Source organism: Daucus carota, chromosome 3 (assembly GCF_001625215.2).
Source record: "Daucus carota subsp. sativus chromosome 3, DH1 v3.0, whole genome shotgun sequence".
NCBI classification, from domain to species: domain Eukaryota; kingdom Viridiplantae; phylum Streptophyta; class Magnoliopsida; order Apiales; family Apiaceae; genus Daucus; species Daucus carota.
The window spans coordinates 13,750,493-13,766,850 of record NC_030383.2 but is presented as its reverse complement, the minus strand read 5'-3'; the positions used below and the strand labels follow the sequence as shown (position 1 = coordinate 13,766,850).

Sequence of the window (16,358 nt, the reverse complement as noted above, 5' to 3'; positions counted from 1 at the left end):
TGGATTGTTCGAGATGTCATTATAATATTTTTTTTAATTAAAAAAATTTAAATGTTTTATATATTAGTGGTCTAAAAATAAAACAACTACTCACTCCATCCCTCTCATTTCTTTACAATTTTTTTTAACTACTCGACATGCTTTTTAAGACGTACATAACATAGTTATAGAGCTTGTTTCTGTATAAAAATTTAAATGTCAAATTTTCATCATGAGAAAAAAATTCAAAATAATTAATGAAATTATATTTTCTAACAGCATTTAAATGCGTGCCGAACCTCCTCCCCCGATATAAACAATCGAAAAGGATGAAGGGAGTACTTGTTTAGCTCCTTCTTTATTTCAGTATTGATAGTCGAATCTGCCCGTTATATTTCTCATTTTCATTTTGTTAAGTGTTTTGTTTTATAAAATCATTTATTTATAGAAAATCAAACATCTATGTATCACCTATTAAAAAAAATTAAATTTAAATTTAAATTTGGAAAGACAATCTGACCTCTTACCCACTTCTTTATCAGTCTTGATGGCTGAATTCAGCTAATCGCGAATGAATGTGAATCATATTTTAATTGATATTTATTTCTTGTATATTTAAAACGGGGGTTGTGGTGAGTGGCGTGTTTCAGAAACGTCTCAGTCATACTATCGAGGAGTGACATATACATACGAAAATAAGAGAGTTTATACAAGAGGCTGAATATAAATAAATTACTTACAAATCTCACTCGAAAACCCTCTCCGCTGCTACCATGGTTTCCTCCAGCAAGATCAAATCTGTCGACTTTTACAGGTACACACACACACATATATATATTTCATCGATACTTATTTCTCTGTTTTTCTTCAATTTGTAGATCTCATTTTTAATCTAATTTATGAACTAATCTCCCATTTGTCACTTTCGATTTGTGTTTATCTCCATGTTTTATGCTATGCGATTATTGAATTCAGTTAGTTAATCACTTGATTAGAGTAATGCTTGGATGTAAGCTAGGGTGTTTTGGAATTTCGATAAATCCTAATTTTGGCTTGTGTTTCTATTTGGATCGTTTATCTATTCGTATGGTATGTAATGTTGCAGTCTATGTTTAAATTATTGTTTATTATATTTGCAGAAAAATCCCGAGAGATTTGACAGAAGCATCATTGTCTGGTGCGGGATTGTCCATACTCGCAGCTTTTTTCATGATGTTCTTGTTTGGGATGGTAGGAAGCCCGTCCCCCTAGTTTGGTTCAGTTAGTTAATGTTGATATTGTGGAAGAGAGTTACAGGGTTTAGTCATTGCGGAACTTTTTGTTCTCTCCCTCTTTTTTTTTACTATTAATATTTGCCTATGTATGATCAATATGCAGGGTCTATGTATTCCTGTTACTCGTGTCGCTGTATTAAATGTTAACTAGCCGTTTTGTTGTCAGCATAGTTCTGGGTACACTTGAACATAGCTAAGTAATCATCTTCTTTTTTGCAGGAACTAAATAGCTATTTGACGGTTAACACCTCAACATCGGTCATAGTGGACACGAGTCCTGATGAAGACTTATTACGCATTTATTTTAATATTAGGTATGGTATTATCAATTATGTAGTAGTTATTTTGAAATTATGACTCACCCTTGTGTGGTTTCTACAAATTGTCTATGTTATTAATGTCTCAATAGATAACAAGGAGGTTCTTTGCAGCTTCAACAACTTTTGTGAAAAGAGTTCTGTTGACAATCCTTCACTATTTTAGTTTTGTTGTATGTTTGTAATGGAATTTCTGATGGCCTGTCCTTGCATTATGGTACCTGTATTTATGTAGAGGGTAGACGTAGAAGTATTGTACTAAATGGTATTCTATGATTTGGATTGTTTGCTGATATTCCTCTTTTTGAATTTTGTGGCAGTTTTCCAGCACTATCTTGTGAATTTGCATCTGTGGACATGAATGATGTTTTGGGAACAGTAAGTCAGTATTATACTATTTTTAGTGGTCTTCTATTCGGCAGTAAAAATGTAGCTTCAGAAATTTATGTGCGGTTCTAGTTTTATTTTTCCTTGAAATAGGCTTGACTTTGCGATATAAAACTAATTGGCTTGAGTTTGCATACTCTTATTTGCAGAACAGGTTGAATGTAACTAAGACAGTTCGCAAGTATTCGATAGATCGAAATCTCAATCCTACTGGTCCTGAATTTCAATCTGGACCAGTTCCGAGAGTTATTAAGCATGATGAGTTGGTTGATGAAGAATATGGTGAAGGTTCTCTTTCACTAAATGCACGAAATTTTGATAGGATTTCTCATATGTAAGTATGTCTAAGTTCCACCGAAACCCTTAATTGTTGTTCAATATAACTGCACTGTCAACTTTATGGTGCTTTCCTGAATCTGAAAAATTCTTTTGCAGGCATCCAGTTTTGGTTGTAAATTTCTTTGCTCCGTGGTGCTCTTGGAGTAATCGACTGGTGATAATCTAACCTTCTCAGAGTTTGCTTAGTCGTTGATCAAACATTATATTGTTTATGTTGAAGAATTTTGTATGTGAATTGACTTGGAGGATTAAACAAGTGGAAAATTTTTGAGGATTAAATATTGAACATGTCTTGTTAAGTCTCCCAGTTGCTCCTTTAGAGCATCTGTAAGAGTCCCTTAGTTGGTTCCTAAATATAATATAAATAATATGGCTCCTAGCAAGTTAGTACATTATTAAGATTGTCCATGCATGCTCCACTTGGCTCGGGTTGATATAGCTCAGTTGGTAGAGCTCCGCTTTTGCAATTGGGTCGTTGCGATTACGGGTTGGATGTCTAATTGTCCGGCTGTAATGATAGTATCTTATACCTGAATCGATGGCTCACTTTTTCTAAGTAATGGGGAAGAGGACCGAAACATGCTAACTCCGGCAATACTCTTTATACTCATTCTTTATTTTATATTTTATTCATATCTGAACCAAAAGAGACTGAGAGGGAAAAGTTATGGATGAGTGGAAGGGAATGAAATCATTATTAAGAACAATTAGTTAAGAGCAATGTGTAGGCTCTTTAAAATAGAGGGGAGAGAAGAGGCTTTTAAGTTTATAAAGAGCCTCTAAAAGTCTCTTGGAGCTATATGTGAACCATGGCTCTCTAATTTTCAACTTAAGAGCCTATGTAGAGAGCCTCTTAGAGATGCTCTTAATCCTCACTTTCAGGTTATTATGCAGTATTTTATGCTTCTATTTTATTTTTCCTGAATTGATGCAAGAAGGGAAAACCGTGATGTAGAACTAATTGCAGTCTCTTTAGAATTTGGGTATCCTGAGTCCTGAGAGGAGTGTTACTATCATGTAAAGTTCTATTTTACTTGACATTCAGATATGGTTTCAAGAGCAATCAAGGATGTTATAGTCTGCTTGCTTCTTTTTTTTTTTGGCTAATTGAACCCACTAACCCCCATCTTGCCTTGCCTAGGACAAGGCATAAACCTGGGACACCTGTGTGAGTGTGATAATGCTAGAGCAAGAGCAAGAGCCTTTTGGTGCTATTTTACTGGGAATTTCGCTCTATTCAATCTTCATCTGTCTTGTTTTCACTTTTATTGCTTATATCCAATTATCTATCAGTTTTATAGCTGTCTACTTCTGTAATTTAAGCTCTTGTTTAGTAAAAAATAAATTATGAACTCATTTTACATCTCTAAATGTATCCTACCTCTCATTTTTCTTGTTTCAGAGACCTTCATGGGAGAAAGCTGCAAAAATCATGAGGGAAAGGTGTATTAACTATTTTAATTTTTAATCCATGCTTAATAGTTGCATGTAGCTTAGCTCTGCTCTCTATATAGCATGAAGTATGCTAACTAGTTGAACTCGTAATCAAATTGTTTTCAGATATGACCCAGAAATGGATGGACGGATTCTTTTGGGAAAGGTTGACTGCACGGAAGAAAATGAGTTGTGTAGAAGGTATCTCTATAATTTATAGATATTATGGAAAGTAACTGAATTTCTGTTTGCAAATTTGTCTATCAAGTGACATTTCATTCTGATTCTCTTTAATAAATGACTGATGTTATTGGATACTCTAGATCATATATGCTGCTTTGTAGGATACCCTTCCTTTGTAATTATTTTGTTTGTTCAAGTGATCTGCAAACAGAAGAAAACTCTTTTGGCTAAGATATCTCCATAACTTTTCTATCTAATAATTTTTTACTTTTTGTTGAATATGTGATTTATGAAGAAATATTGTATACTCTAGGTATCATAATGGCATCAATGAAATTACAGCAGGTCATTAATCTAGTTCTACTCATACTTAAATGATTTTATCTGTACACCGGAACCTTCGCTTCAGTTAAACATTAAAAGTATCCTTTATTGGTCATGCCGGTGAACACCCAGAAACATGTGTTTCGTGATGATCTCAATACAGGGGGATTTCCTGTGCTCATCAAAAGACACAAAGTCCATTGCCATATAAAAGGAGAACTTAATCTGACGGGATCCCTGCAGACAGAAGGGATATTACAGTTTGTTCAATACTGTTTGAGTTGCTTCTGCAGCTTGAACCAAGAAAAACATAGGTGTATTGCATAAGTTCATATAGAACATACATGACTTTAGATCCTGTAAATTAATGACCTTGCCAATATTTTAGAGTCAATGTGGTTTCAGCAAAAAAAATTTGGTTGTGGATTTTCAGGAATCACATACAAGGCTATCCTTCCATTCGGATATTCCGTAAAGGAAGTGATGTCAGGTACATACATTTCCAGATTGCAAGTCTGCTATGTGTAAATATATTTTAATTTCAGTATGCCGCTTTGTAGTTTTTGTTAATTTCTTTAATTTCTTTAACTATGTTGGCACATTCTGTTTCACATCTTATAATTATCTTGTAATATGGTATCTTTTTCTCATATTAGGGATGAACATGGACACCATGAACATGAAGCGTACTATGGAGATCGTGACACTGATAGCCTGGTTACTGTAAGAACTCAATGATCTAGAAATATTCTTCACTTTCTTAAAATTAGGACTAGAGAGCCAGGCATCAATAAAATGTGTATTACTTGTTATTTTCTTTGTGATACGATAACTAATATATATCATGTATGTCATTTATCACAGACAATGGAAGAGCTAGCTGCCTCTGTCTCTCTGGAATCTCAAAAGCTTGCTTTAGAGGATAAGTCTGGAAAGAATCCTGATAAGAAACCTGCACCGGTAACTGGTGGATGTAGAATTGAAGGTTTTGTGCTCGTGAAAAAGGTAATAATATCATTTCATAATGAGAGTTACTTGGATCATGATCAAATTGCTTTTTTCCCAGACACTAAGCTGGCTGTACTTAATATATTTTTCCAGTAGTGTTATTACCTATTTGGATGTGTAGATTTGGAACTTATACCGCACAGCAACATATTACTTTTGCGAAGTGTGTTTTATGTTATATATAATCACCTATAGAGTTCATCTTGTTGACCTTCTGAATGTGCTTATGTCAGGTTCCGGGGAACCTCGTTTTCGCAGCTCGTTCAGGGTCCCACTCCTTTGATGCTTCGCAGATGAATATGTCCCATATAATAACACGTCTTACCTTTGGCAAGAAAATTACTCCGAAAGGGATGACTGATGTCAGTCGGGTGTTGCCTTATATCGGTCAAAGCCATAACAAGTTGTATAACCAGGCATATATCACTCACCGAGCAGATGCAAATATTACTGTAAGCTCGTACTGGCCACATTAAAACTAGCAATATAGTATTGTTTGATTGTTATATTAGTGTTCAAAAGCCTGATTAGAAAGCACCCTTTTCAAAACACTTAGGTAATTCTTGTGTTTCTTGCATGACATTAAAGGTAATGGAATGAGATTTGCGCTATATATTTTGGGTAAAATTTTATTTCTTCCCCCATTCCATTCCTAACTAGAGCTTAATTCCTCCGTTTTAAAAATGATGCTCTCATTCTCTTACGCATTTTCTTTCGAAACCTCTATTATAAAAAAACTTTTGCACTCATCTTTTCAGAATATTCCCTCCTACCTCTATTGTTTCCTTTAAATTTCATTTAATCCATTCAATTTCACTCCCCCCAACCAAACACAGCGTAACAATATTGACAGGCTCCCCCCACCCCCGATTGGTGATTTAGAGCCTGTTTGGGGCAGCTTTAAGCCCCAGCTTAAAGCTGTTTCCAACTTTAAGCTGAAAAAATGTCTGTTTGTGTAATAAGTCAGTAAGTCAGAAGCCGGCTTAAAGTCAGAAATAAGTCAGACTCTGACTTAAAGCCAGAAGTTAGTTTGAGGTACTTTTTTCAGTGACTTAATTTTTTTAAACTTTTTTTGATAAAAATTACCCATAAGTCATAAGTTACTCATAAAACACTTTTATTTTTATTATTATAATTTTAATAACCCATAAGCCGTTAATAAGTCAAATTACCCAAACAGACATTTTTAAACTTCGAGCTTATCAGATAAGTCACGTTAAGTCATAAGTCCGAAGCTCAACCAAACGGCCTCTTAGTATTTACATATAACCTCAGTCCTACCTTAGAGTCTGGGCTGTACTTTGTAGCCACTTGATAAGAATAGATAGACATATGGTATGGTCAAGTGTAGTGCAGGGCAGGTCCTCTGGTTCACCTTGTAGTTGCCTTGTCATCCAGCTGTACTCCTTTCAAGAATACAAGTACACAAACATGAAATAGTTGTCAGGACTGATAGCAAATTCTTATTGTAATACTTGCAGATAGAGCATTATCTTCAGGTTGTAAAGACGGAGGTGATGACAAAAGCTTATAAAATTATTGAGGACTATGAGTACACTGCTCACAGTAGTTTAATCGCAAGCCCTGCAGTTCCAGCTGCGAAGTTTCATCTCGAGCTGTCTCCATTGCAGGTTTTCAGATTATAGACAATAATGCTTGTAGAGTTATATTAAACTTCTCATACAGTCTGTCTAAGACTTTTTATTAACAGGTCCTTATAGAAGAGAAGCCAAAATCTTTTTCGCACTTCCTCACCAATCTCTGTGCCATTATTGGTGGTGTTTTCACGGTTTGCTCCCTCTCCCTCTCTCCCCCTCCCCTCTGTCTCTCTCTCTACACACACAGCCTGTGTGTTTGTGGTTATATTAATGGCTTTTGGAATATATATTTTTTGCTCGACAGGTTGCTGGGATATTGGATTCTATTCTGCACAATACTCTAAGGTTAATAAAAAAGGTTGAGTTAGGAAAAAATTTCTGATAGAAAGCAGTTGGCCAGTGCCTAAAGATCGTTAGCACACTGTTTACTGTATTAATCAGGCCCTTTAAAGTTATTTACATGTAATAGACATTATTGTCTTTGTACACAAGTTTTGCAGTGTATTTGGAGAGTGCAGACAAATTACAAATTAGCATCATAGAAATGACTTGCAACCTAGAATCTCGTGTTCCTGTTTTGTTTTGCTACATATTTGTGTCAACTTGTGTGTTTCTTATGCGCTTGTTTGGCCAACCTTATTTTTTAGGAATAAAGGTTTATTTCTGGAGAAAAGTACATATAATTGTACTCTTTTCTGAAACAAGTCCTTATTTTTTTCCTAAATGACAAATATAAAATACTTCCTAAACATTTTCAAGAAAAGAAACAGACATGAAACAACACCCTACGGAGCTTCAAGCCCACTATCAATCTTTGTATATACAGGAGAATGAAGCTTACTGTCTATATTATTCAAACATGTGCTGTCTTTATATTATTGTCAAACATGAATCAAACCAATAATGACGGCAGGACTCTACATTGGAATGCCGTTAAAACAAACTCAGGGTTTAGAAAAATACTTGCCATAACCATTTACAAGGAAAGAACAAACAAACAAACAACACTTTCAAATCTGGCTCGCAAGTCACAAGTTAGAAAACTAATACGAGGGATGAACCAAGTAAAGCCCCGGTAGAGCATAGGAAACTGGTGATGGATGGTAAAGCTGCAGCACCATTTTTATGTGGAGAAGGTGGATTTGTATCTGAAGGTGTATCTGGATTCTGTTCACCTGTTGGTGGAGGTGATGAATTGGACTCTACAGGCGGTGGGGAGTTGCTATATGTCGGTGGAGGAATGGACTCTACAGGCGGCGGGGAGTAGCTGTATGGTGGTGGAGATGGATTGGACTCGAGAGGAGGCGGAGAGTTGCCATATTTACTGCCTCTATCAGCCAACACAATGACCACCAACTTCTCATTCTTTTTGCAGTGCTCTTCGTTGCCACTAATGAAGTAATGAGGTCCAGATTGATTGAACTTGTAAACGGTGTGGCCATCCGTAAATTTATTAATAGGATATGCTGTATTGCAGTTTGTGTAGTCATCTTTTGTTACGTAAAGCACTGAATCTTGGTCAGCTGCATAATTAAACACTGGAAAACCACAACTGTTATTGCACAAACTAAACTTATATATAAACAAATAATGCTAAACAAATAGTCAAGACTTAGAAATTTACCAAGAGAGTCGCCAATTTGAAAGCGTTGAGATTCTGCCCACTGATTGAGTGCATCAGAAGCAGAGGGAGCCCATCCATTAGCGCCTCCAACTATGAACTCAAATGCATTACCAGTTTGGACCAAGAAGAAAAGACCGAGCAACCCGAAAACATACGGTGCCTTGCTCTCATGAATCCTTGTAAACAGAGGAATGGCCATCGGAAAACTAAGAAAGAAAATAGGATGAATTGTAGGAGGCTCCTGAAAACTGGAGATTTGATCTGGATGAACAAATATGAAAGGTAATTTATAGGAAAATGTTGCATGGAACTTTAGACATAGTGTCAGTGAAGTTTTTCACCCCTTTTTTTTATTCTCGGCATCGAGATTTCTTGGCTTCCATTACAAAGCATAAGATCACCTTTTTTACACTTTAAACGATTGGAAATACCTTATGATTGACATGTTTTGGGAGCTATCCTTTGCTTGACACTTCTGAGGAATATTCATAGCTTGTAATATGGTTTAAACTGAGGGGTTTTAAAAAATTAATTATCAATCCTCGTATATATCATAATGCATGAATAGATCTAGTTAGCTTGATGAATGAAATCGACTGTGTCAGCATTTTAATATAGCCTGGAGCCTATTGTTCCCTATGTATAATTTGCCCTGAAGTTTCAACACAAACTCTCAGATATCCTAAACAAATTTTAAGGGTTTGTTCAATAAGACTGTAAAGGATTTTAATGAATTGAAAAATATGTACAGTTTCTGAAAATGGAGTACGGTTAAATGTCAAGAATAGCAGCATAAGCATGGATTTCTCCTCTCTCACCGAATTGCATGAAATAGCTGAGAAACTAAAGGGTATATATATTTTCGAAGAACCGGATATTAGAGTCACAGCAACTTCAACCATACCAAATCTTTAACTAAAAAATAGTTGGCATGTTGTTACGACATAAACTTTGTGACATGATGCACACGGATGACGACGTGACGGGAGTAGCCTGACATAAAGTGATTGAGAAGTAACTGATAGCTGCGAAAAAGGAGGGATAAGCATGGAATGAGATAAGCATAAAAAGGGTTGAGCAGATAACGGCTAAGGAGTGGAGAACGTGGAGCAAATAGTGGAACAGCCCAACGGGCTTGAATTTGAATTGTAAGCTTAGCCAGAATGCTAGTATAAATAGAGTAGAATAGCATGTTGAAAGCAGGCAACTCAGCAGCTAAAAACACATTTTGTACTCAACATATTCGATTCTAGTGAACATTTTTGGCAGGGTTCCAAACCCTCCCGCGGTTTTTTCCCTTCCTGGGTTTTCCGCGTAACCAATCTTTGTCTTATTATTTGCACTTAATTTTAGTTTATAATTCTTGGCATTTAACCCACAAAAAATAGCATAAACAGTTTGGCGCCGTCTGTGGGAAACTTGTCAAGAATTCGGCGTGAGACGACATGACGACAGATGAGCAACATCAGGGTAACTCCTCGAGCCAGAATGACAACCCGACCATACGACAGATGGCTGAAACGATCGGGAAATTACAGGCTGACATGGATGCTCAGAGAGAAACATGGAGGTCAGAAAGAGAGGCATTCCAATCACAGACCCAAGCCCTGCAGAGAGAGCTGACAACGGCAAGGTCAAAGTCAAACCCGACGGCGAGAGAGACATTGGCAGGTGTGACGAGACGTCTGAACATGGATGACGGAGAGGAAGAAGAATGCGACGAAGAGATCGAGGCAGAACCTGACCCAAACCCAGAAAACCCAGAAACAAATGAAGAAACTGAAACTGAGAACCCATCAGGGGGGAAGGGACCTGACAATGGAGGGACGCGTGTTGAGGAACGCAAGAAGGAAACCAAGAAGAAAAAGCCTCACAAATCGACAAAATCACGTAGCCGTGACTCAATGCGAAAGAAACTTCAAGCTCTAAAGGAGATGGTGCAACGGATTCCGGGAATGCCTAAGCCCTTGGAAAAGGCAGCGCCCATGAGCTACGCGGATTCCCCTTTCTGTGACAACATTGCATTGGTGGAAACACCAAAACGTTTCGCGGTGCCAGCAATGAAGGCCTACGATGGAACTACAGACCCACAGGAACATGTGGCACAATACAAGCAAAGAATGTTTACTGTGCCCATTACAAAAGAGCTAAGGGAGCCATGCATGTGTAAGGGTTTCGGCTCGACACTAGCCGGACCAGCATTACAGTGGTACGTGAGCCTCCCCAACGGGAGCATAGAGACATTTGCTGACTTGGTCGATGCCTTTAATCTGCAATTTGCTAGCAGCAGGGTGTTCGAGAAAACAACAAGTGACCTGTACAAGATAGTGCAGGGGTTCAGGGAACCTTTAAGAGACTACCTGACCAGATTTAATCGCGAAAAAGTGACAATCACGAACTGTGACACTCCAACAGCGGTGGAAGCATTCAGAAGGGGGTTAGAAAAAGATTCACCATTGTATGACGAGCTCACGAAATATCCATGTAAAACCCTTGATGACGTTCAGGCAAAGGCAATGGCACAGGTGCGCCTGGAAGAGGACAAGAGGGAGCGTGACGACAAATATTATCGCCCAAACCGCAAGGTTCTGACCACACGCACCAGGGAGTACAAGCCCTACAGCAGAGATGCGAGGGATCCAAAAGAAGATTCACGGATTAATTCCACGCAGGAGTATTATGATTGGAGGAAAGACCCAAACTTGCCACCCACATACGACATCTATGGGTTCACGATCACCCCGTCTGCCATGATGCGGGAATTCACGAAGTTAGGCGATGTGGTAAAATGGCCAGTCAAGAGCAACAAGCCGAAAGCCAACCCAGATTCCAAGCTTTGGTGTGATTTTCACAGTGACTATGGCCACAAAGCCTCTGATTGCGTAGCACTAAGACGGGAACTACAGTACCTCATCAAGAAGGGTTATTTGACAGAATTCATGCCGGCTGGAAGGACGCAGGACAGAAAAGATAGGACGCCACCAAAGTTACCACCACCACCACCTTACCAGAAAGTCATCAACTTCATAGCAGGAGGCTCAGAAGTGTGTGGTGCAACATATTCGCAAGCCAAGCGAATGGCCCGACGGGCAGAAAAACAAGTTGCAAATGTGAGCAAGAGACTGGATGAAACAACAGCCTTGACTTTTGACGGAAGGGACAAGGAACATGTCAAGGAGCCACAACAAGACAGCCTAGTAATATCACTTCCCGTGGGAAACTGCCTCATCAAGAGAATCATGATAGACAACGGCAGCGCAACCAACATTATGATGAAGCACACATTACAAGAAATGGGCCTAGCTGAAAGTGACATGATCAAACGCTCTACAACGCTGGTAGGATTCAGTGGAGAGATAAAGAAGACTATGGGAGAAATCACACTGCCAACTTATGCACAAGGAGTCAACGTCCTGACAAAGTTTCTCATAATCGATTGTGATTCGACCTATAACATAATCATGGGAAGACCATGGATTCACGAGTTGCAAGCAGTACCATCAACAGTCCACCAAGTCATCAAGTTCCCTACACCCTGGAGGGTTCAACAAATCAAAGGAGATCAAGCTACGGCAAGGGAGTGCTACAAGACCTGCATGAAACCTACTGTTGAACATGAACTCCAGCCGGATCAAGAAGCCGCCCCTACCATGACAGGACCTGAGAATCTGACTGAAGTCACCCTTGACACAGGGGACAAGAAAGTGCTCATTGGGGAGGACTTGTCTCCCAGTCTGGAAGCAAACTTAGTAGACTTCCTGGCAACACGACTCGACGCCTTCGCCTGGGAACATGAAGACATTACAGGAATCAGCGCGGACGTGATCACACACAAGCTGAACGTTGATCCTAGCCACAAACCTGTCCAACAGAGAAGGAGGAAGTTCGCTGCGGAAAGAAACAAAATCATCAACGAGGAAGTGTCACGATTATTGAAAGCATGAATGATAAGAGAGGTGGACTATCCGGAGTGGCTCGCGAACGTGGTGATAGTGCAGAAAAAGAATGGGAAATGGCGAGTATGTGTCGACTACATCGACCTCAATAAAGCATGCCCAAAAGACCCGTTCCCGTTGCCACACATAGACACAATGGTAGATTCGACGGCTGGACACGAACTACTGACCTTCCTAGACGCCTCCAGTGGTTTCAACCAGATTCAGATGGACCCCTCAGATGCTGAAAAAACCGCCTTTGTTACCGAGAGAGGAATATATTGCTATCTTGCAATGCCCTTTGGATTGAGAAACGCGAGTGCAACATTCCAAAGACTCGTCAACAAGATGTTCAAAGAGAAAATCGGTGACATCATGGAAGTCTACATTGACGACATGGTGGTCAAATCGCTTAATGCAGAGGATCACGTCAAACATCTCGAGGAGGTATTCGATATACTACGGCAATACAACATGAAGCTCAATCCACAGAAATGCAATTTCGCCGTCTCCTCGGGAAAGTTTTTGGGTCACATGGTTACAAGAAGGGGCATAGAGGCAAGCCCGGAGCAAATCAAAGCCATCCAGAATTTGACGAGTCCATCTAACATCAGGGAAGTCCAGAAACTGACGGGAAGAGTCGCTGCACTAAACAGGTTCATCTCACGCTCCTCTGACCGATGCCGTCCATTCTACAATGTCTTGAGGAAAAACAAAGGCTTCAGTTGGACTGACGAGCACGAAAGAGCTCTCAACGAACTAAAACAATATCTGACATCACCACCCCTGCTCGCAAAGCCAACGCCAGGAGAAGACCTCTACCTGTATCTATCTATCACCAATCATGCCGTCAGCAGTGTCCTGGTAAAAGATCATGAAGGTGTGCAATCACCGGTGTATTACACAAGTAAGAGCCTTTTCGAAGCTGAAACAAGGTACACTCCCTTCGAAAAACTAATCCTTGCACTTACCATGACGTCAACTAAATTACGACATTATTTTGAAGCACACAAAGTACATGTTTTGACAAATTTCCAAACCGGAGTTGACGGGACGCATGGCGTAGTGGGCAATTAAGCTCAGCATCTACGACATTGTATACGAGCCCAGAACAGCTATAAAGTCACAGAGCCTGGCTGATTTTGTGGCTGATTTCAGCCCAAACCAAATGGTGCTAGCAGAACAGGAAATCCAACACATGACAACGTCCCAAAGCACTCAACCATGGACACTACACACAGACGGGGCCTCAAATGCAAGTGGAACCGGACTGGGGCTTGTGCTGAAATCGCCACAAGGGGACAAGATAGTGTATTCGGTGTCATGTGAATTCAAGGCTACCAATAATGAGGCGGAATACGAGGCTTTGATCATGGGCCTAATCACTGCTAAAGACATGAAGGTTAAACATATTGACGTATATTGTGACTCACTTTTAATAGTCAATCATGTTAATGGAACTTATGAAGCAAAGGATCAAAAAATGTATACATATCTTGACATAGTGAAGAAACTACAACCATCATTTGACACATTTGACATCCAACAGGTGCCAAGGGAATCCAACACGCAAGCCGACGCGTTGGCTGGGCTCGGAGCCGTATTCAAAGACAAAGGTGTTGTGAACATCCCCATAATCCACATCATGCAGCCTGCGAGTTTGAGAATGCCACAACTTGTCATGTGTGTTGATGGCACACAAGCTGACCACGACGCAGAGCATTGGATCTCAGTCCTCAAAAACTATTTACTACACGGCATGCTGCCAACTGATCAGAACGAAGCACGAGCTTTACGGCTGAAAGCATCGCGCTTCACAATAGTTGATGATGTGCTATTCAAGAAGTCAGTAACAGGACTCCTACAGAGATGTTTGTACCAAAATGAAGCTGAATTGACACTGAGAGACATCCATGAAGGCGAGTGCGGTAACCACACTTCAGGCAGGAACTTGTCCTTGAAGGTTCTGAGAATGGGCTACTATTGGCCAACAGTTAAACGTGATGCAGAAGATTATGTCAGGAAGTGTGACGCCTGCCAGAGACACGCACCCACTATTCATCAACCCTCAGAACAACTCCACACTACAGTCCCGTCATGGCCATTCATGAAATGGGGAATGGACATTGTCGGAAAGATGCCACCAGCCCCAGGACAAAAGGTGTACATGTTGGTCGTGACTGATTACTTCTCTAAGTGGATCGAGGCGGAAGCTTTCCGACAAGTAACGTCAAAAGAAGTAATATCCTTCATCAAGAGGAACATACTGTGCAAGTTCGGGATCCCTTCCGAAATTGTCTGTGACAATGGGTCCCAGTTCATAAGCGAGAAGACTAAGGCGTTCTGCAAAAAATACAACATCACCTTGACAAAATCCACTCCCAGATACCCTCAGGCAAATGGCCAAGCCGAGTCCAGCAACAAAATACTCCTAAACAACTTGAAGAAAAGACTGGCGGCCCACAAGGGAAAGTGGGCCGAAGAACTACCTTGGGTCCTATGGTCAGACAGGACGACCCCTAAAGTGTCAACAGGACAGACACCCTTCAGCCTTGTTTACGGGACAGAGGCAGTGCTCCCTATTGAGGTGATGATGCCAACCGCTAGATACGGGCTCACCACCACAGATACCAATCAAGCAAGCCTAAGCCACGACTTGGATACGATCGATGAAACTAGAGAGGCAGCCAGGGTACGCCTAGCAACATACCAACAGAAGATAGCTAGAAGCTACAACAAGAATGTACGCGTAAGAGTATTCCGCGTAGGTGACATGGTCTTAAGGAAAGTCTTCCAGAACACGATGGACCTCACGGCAGGAAAGTTTGCAGACGCTTGGGAAGGACCCTATCTGGTAGACAAGATTGTTGGCAAAGGGGCCTATCAACTGTCAACACTAGACGGAAGGCAGGTGCCACGAAGTTGGAATGCTTTACACCTAAAATTCTACCACGTGTAATAGTGCACTTCCTTTGCGTTTGATCTTTATTTCATGTTTTAAGAATAAGTCGCTAGGACATAGTGTAGCAATTTGAAATTCTGCATTCCTTTGACATGTTTGTTTATGATCATGTCTTAAGTGATACTATGTGTCGTTGAAATAAAACTAGTGGTTTACCTTGCCCCAATAATACCATGTATTCTATCTGAATAATATGCATGACTCACAAACATGATGTAGATTTAGTTAAGTAATACTGACATGCATTTGTTTGTCGAGTTTGATCATAACAATTATGGGAGTCCAAGTATTGAACACATGTCCCCATTGCAACACAAAAGCACGACAATAGCAATAACACATTAACAAAAGAGAAATACGTTGAACTGGTGAGCTTCAAGCGGCTTGCACCCTTAGCCACCTTACGAGTGCATGCACTTACGAAAAGAAAATTATGAAACATCGATGTAACTACAAAAACATCACAAACAGAATGGAAACAGCAATCACGACATAAGTACGACAAAAGCAGATAACATTCCACAAATCAAACTTGGAAAACATCCAAGATAATCCCAGAAGCAACAAGTCTTAACATAGCAAAACACGATAATTACTTAAAAGTCTTAAAAAGCCCCAAGGGCATCATCATGAGAAACGAAATGCAAACATAGGAAACTCATTAATTCTCGTCACCATCCTTAGAAGCTTCATCCATGGCGCTGGGGGGAACATAGAGAGGAAAAGCATCGGTAGGGTACGCCTCGTTGTAAATGCGGATCGTCTCATTCATATCCCAAGTTGCGTGCTCGCCTTTAAAATATTCCAACATGGCCTCCACCCTAGCGCACATGGAATGCTGAGTGATCATCTTTTGAGCATCTTCACGCGTCTTCTTTTCAAGAGATTGCACCTTTGCAACAAAGTCATCAAGCTCGAGCTGCAGAGCTTTGCGAGCCTTGACATTGGCCGAGGCCAGTTCTTGAGCAGCACGTAACTTTTCCGAACACACCTT

At 40.0% G+C, this 16,358-nt stretch overlaps 2 protein-coding genes across 3 annotated transcripts; one reads left to right on the top strand and one right to left on the bottom strand.

Annotated features, from left to right (window-relative positions):
- Nucleotides 1–622: 622 nt before the first annotated feature.
- On the top strand, nucleotides 623–7,460 carry LOC108214517 (protein disulfide isomerase-like 5-4). Of its 2 annotated transcripts, XM_017386537.2 has the most exons (15): nucleotides 623–793; nucleotides 1,119–1,209; nucleotides 1,473–1,567; nucleotides 1,891–1,948; nucleotides 2,107–2,291; nucleotides 2,393–2,450; nucleotides 3,699–3,739; nucleotides 3,857–3,931; nucleotides 4,671–4,727; nucleotides 4,894–4,960; nucleotides 5,102–5,242; nucleotides 5,479–5,697; nucleotides 6,727–6,876; nucleotides 6,957–7,034; nucleotides 7,148–7,460. In XM_017386537.2, the coding sequence occupies exons 1-15, from the start codon at nucleotides 753–755 to the stop codon at nucleotides 7,223–7,225; spliced, it is 1,434 nt and encodes a 477-aa protein (XP_017242026.1). In that variant the 5' UTR covers nucleotides 623–752; the 3' UTR covers nucleotides 7,226–7,460. The 2 variants fall into 2 exon arrangements, with proteins under 2 accessions (XP_017242026.1, XP_017242028.1); XM_017386539.2 differs by lacking the exons at nucleotides 623–793; nucleotides 1,119–1,209 and having other exon boundaries at nucleotides 1,470–1,567; nucleotides 2,112–2,291.
- A 214-nt stretch (nucleotides 7,461–7,674) lies between these two features.
- On the bottom strand, nucleotides 7,675–8,768 carry LOC108213177 (early nodulin-like protein 9). The gene is made up of 2 exons (XM_017384945.2): nucleotides 8,468–8,768; nucleotides 7,675–8,381 (listed from the first exon to the last, which is right to left on the bottom strand). The coding sequence occupies exons 1-2, from the start codon at nucleotides 8,664–8,666 to the stop codon at nucleotides 7,879–7,881; spliced, it is 702 nt and encodes a 233-aa protein (XP_017240434.1). The 5' UTR covers nucleotides 8,667–8,768; the 3' UTR covers nucleotides 7,675–7,878.
- Nucleotides 8,769–16,358: the final 7,590 nt, after the last annotated feature.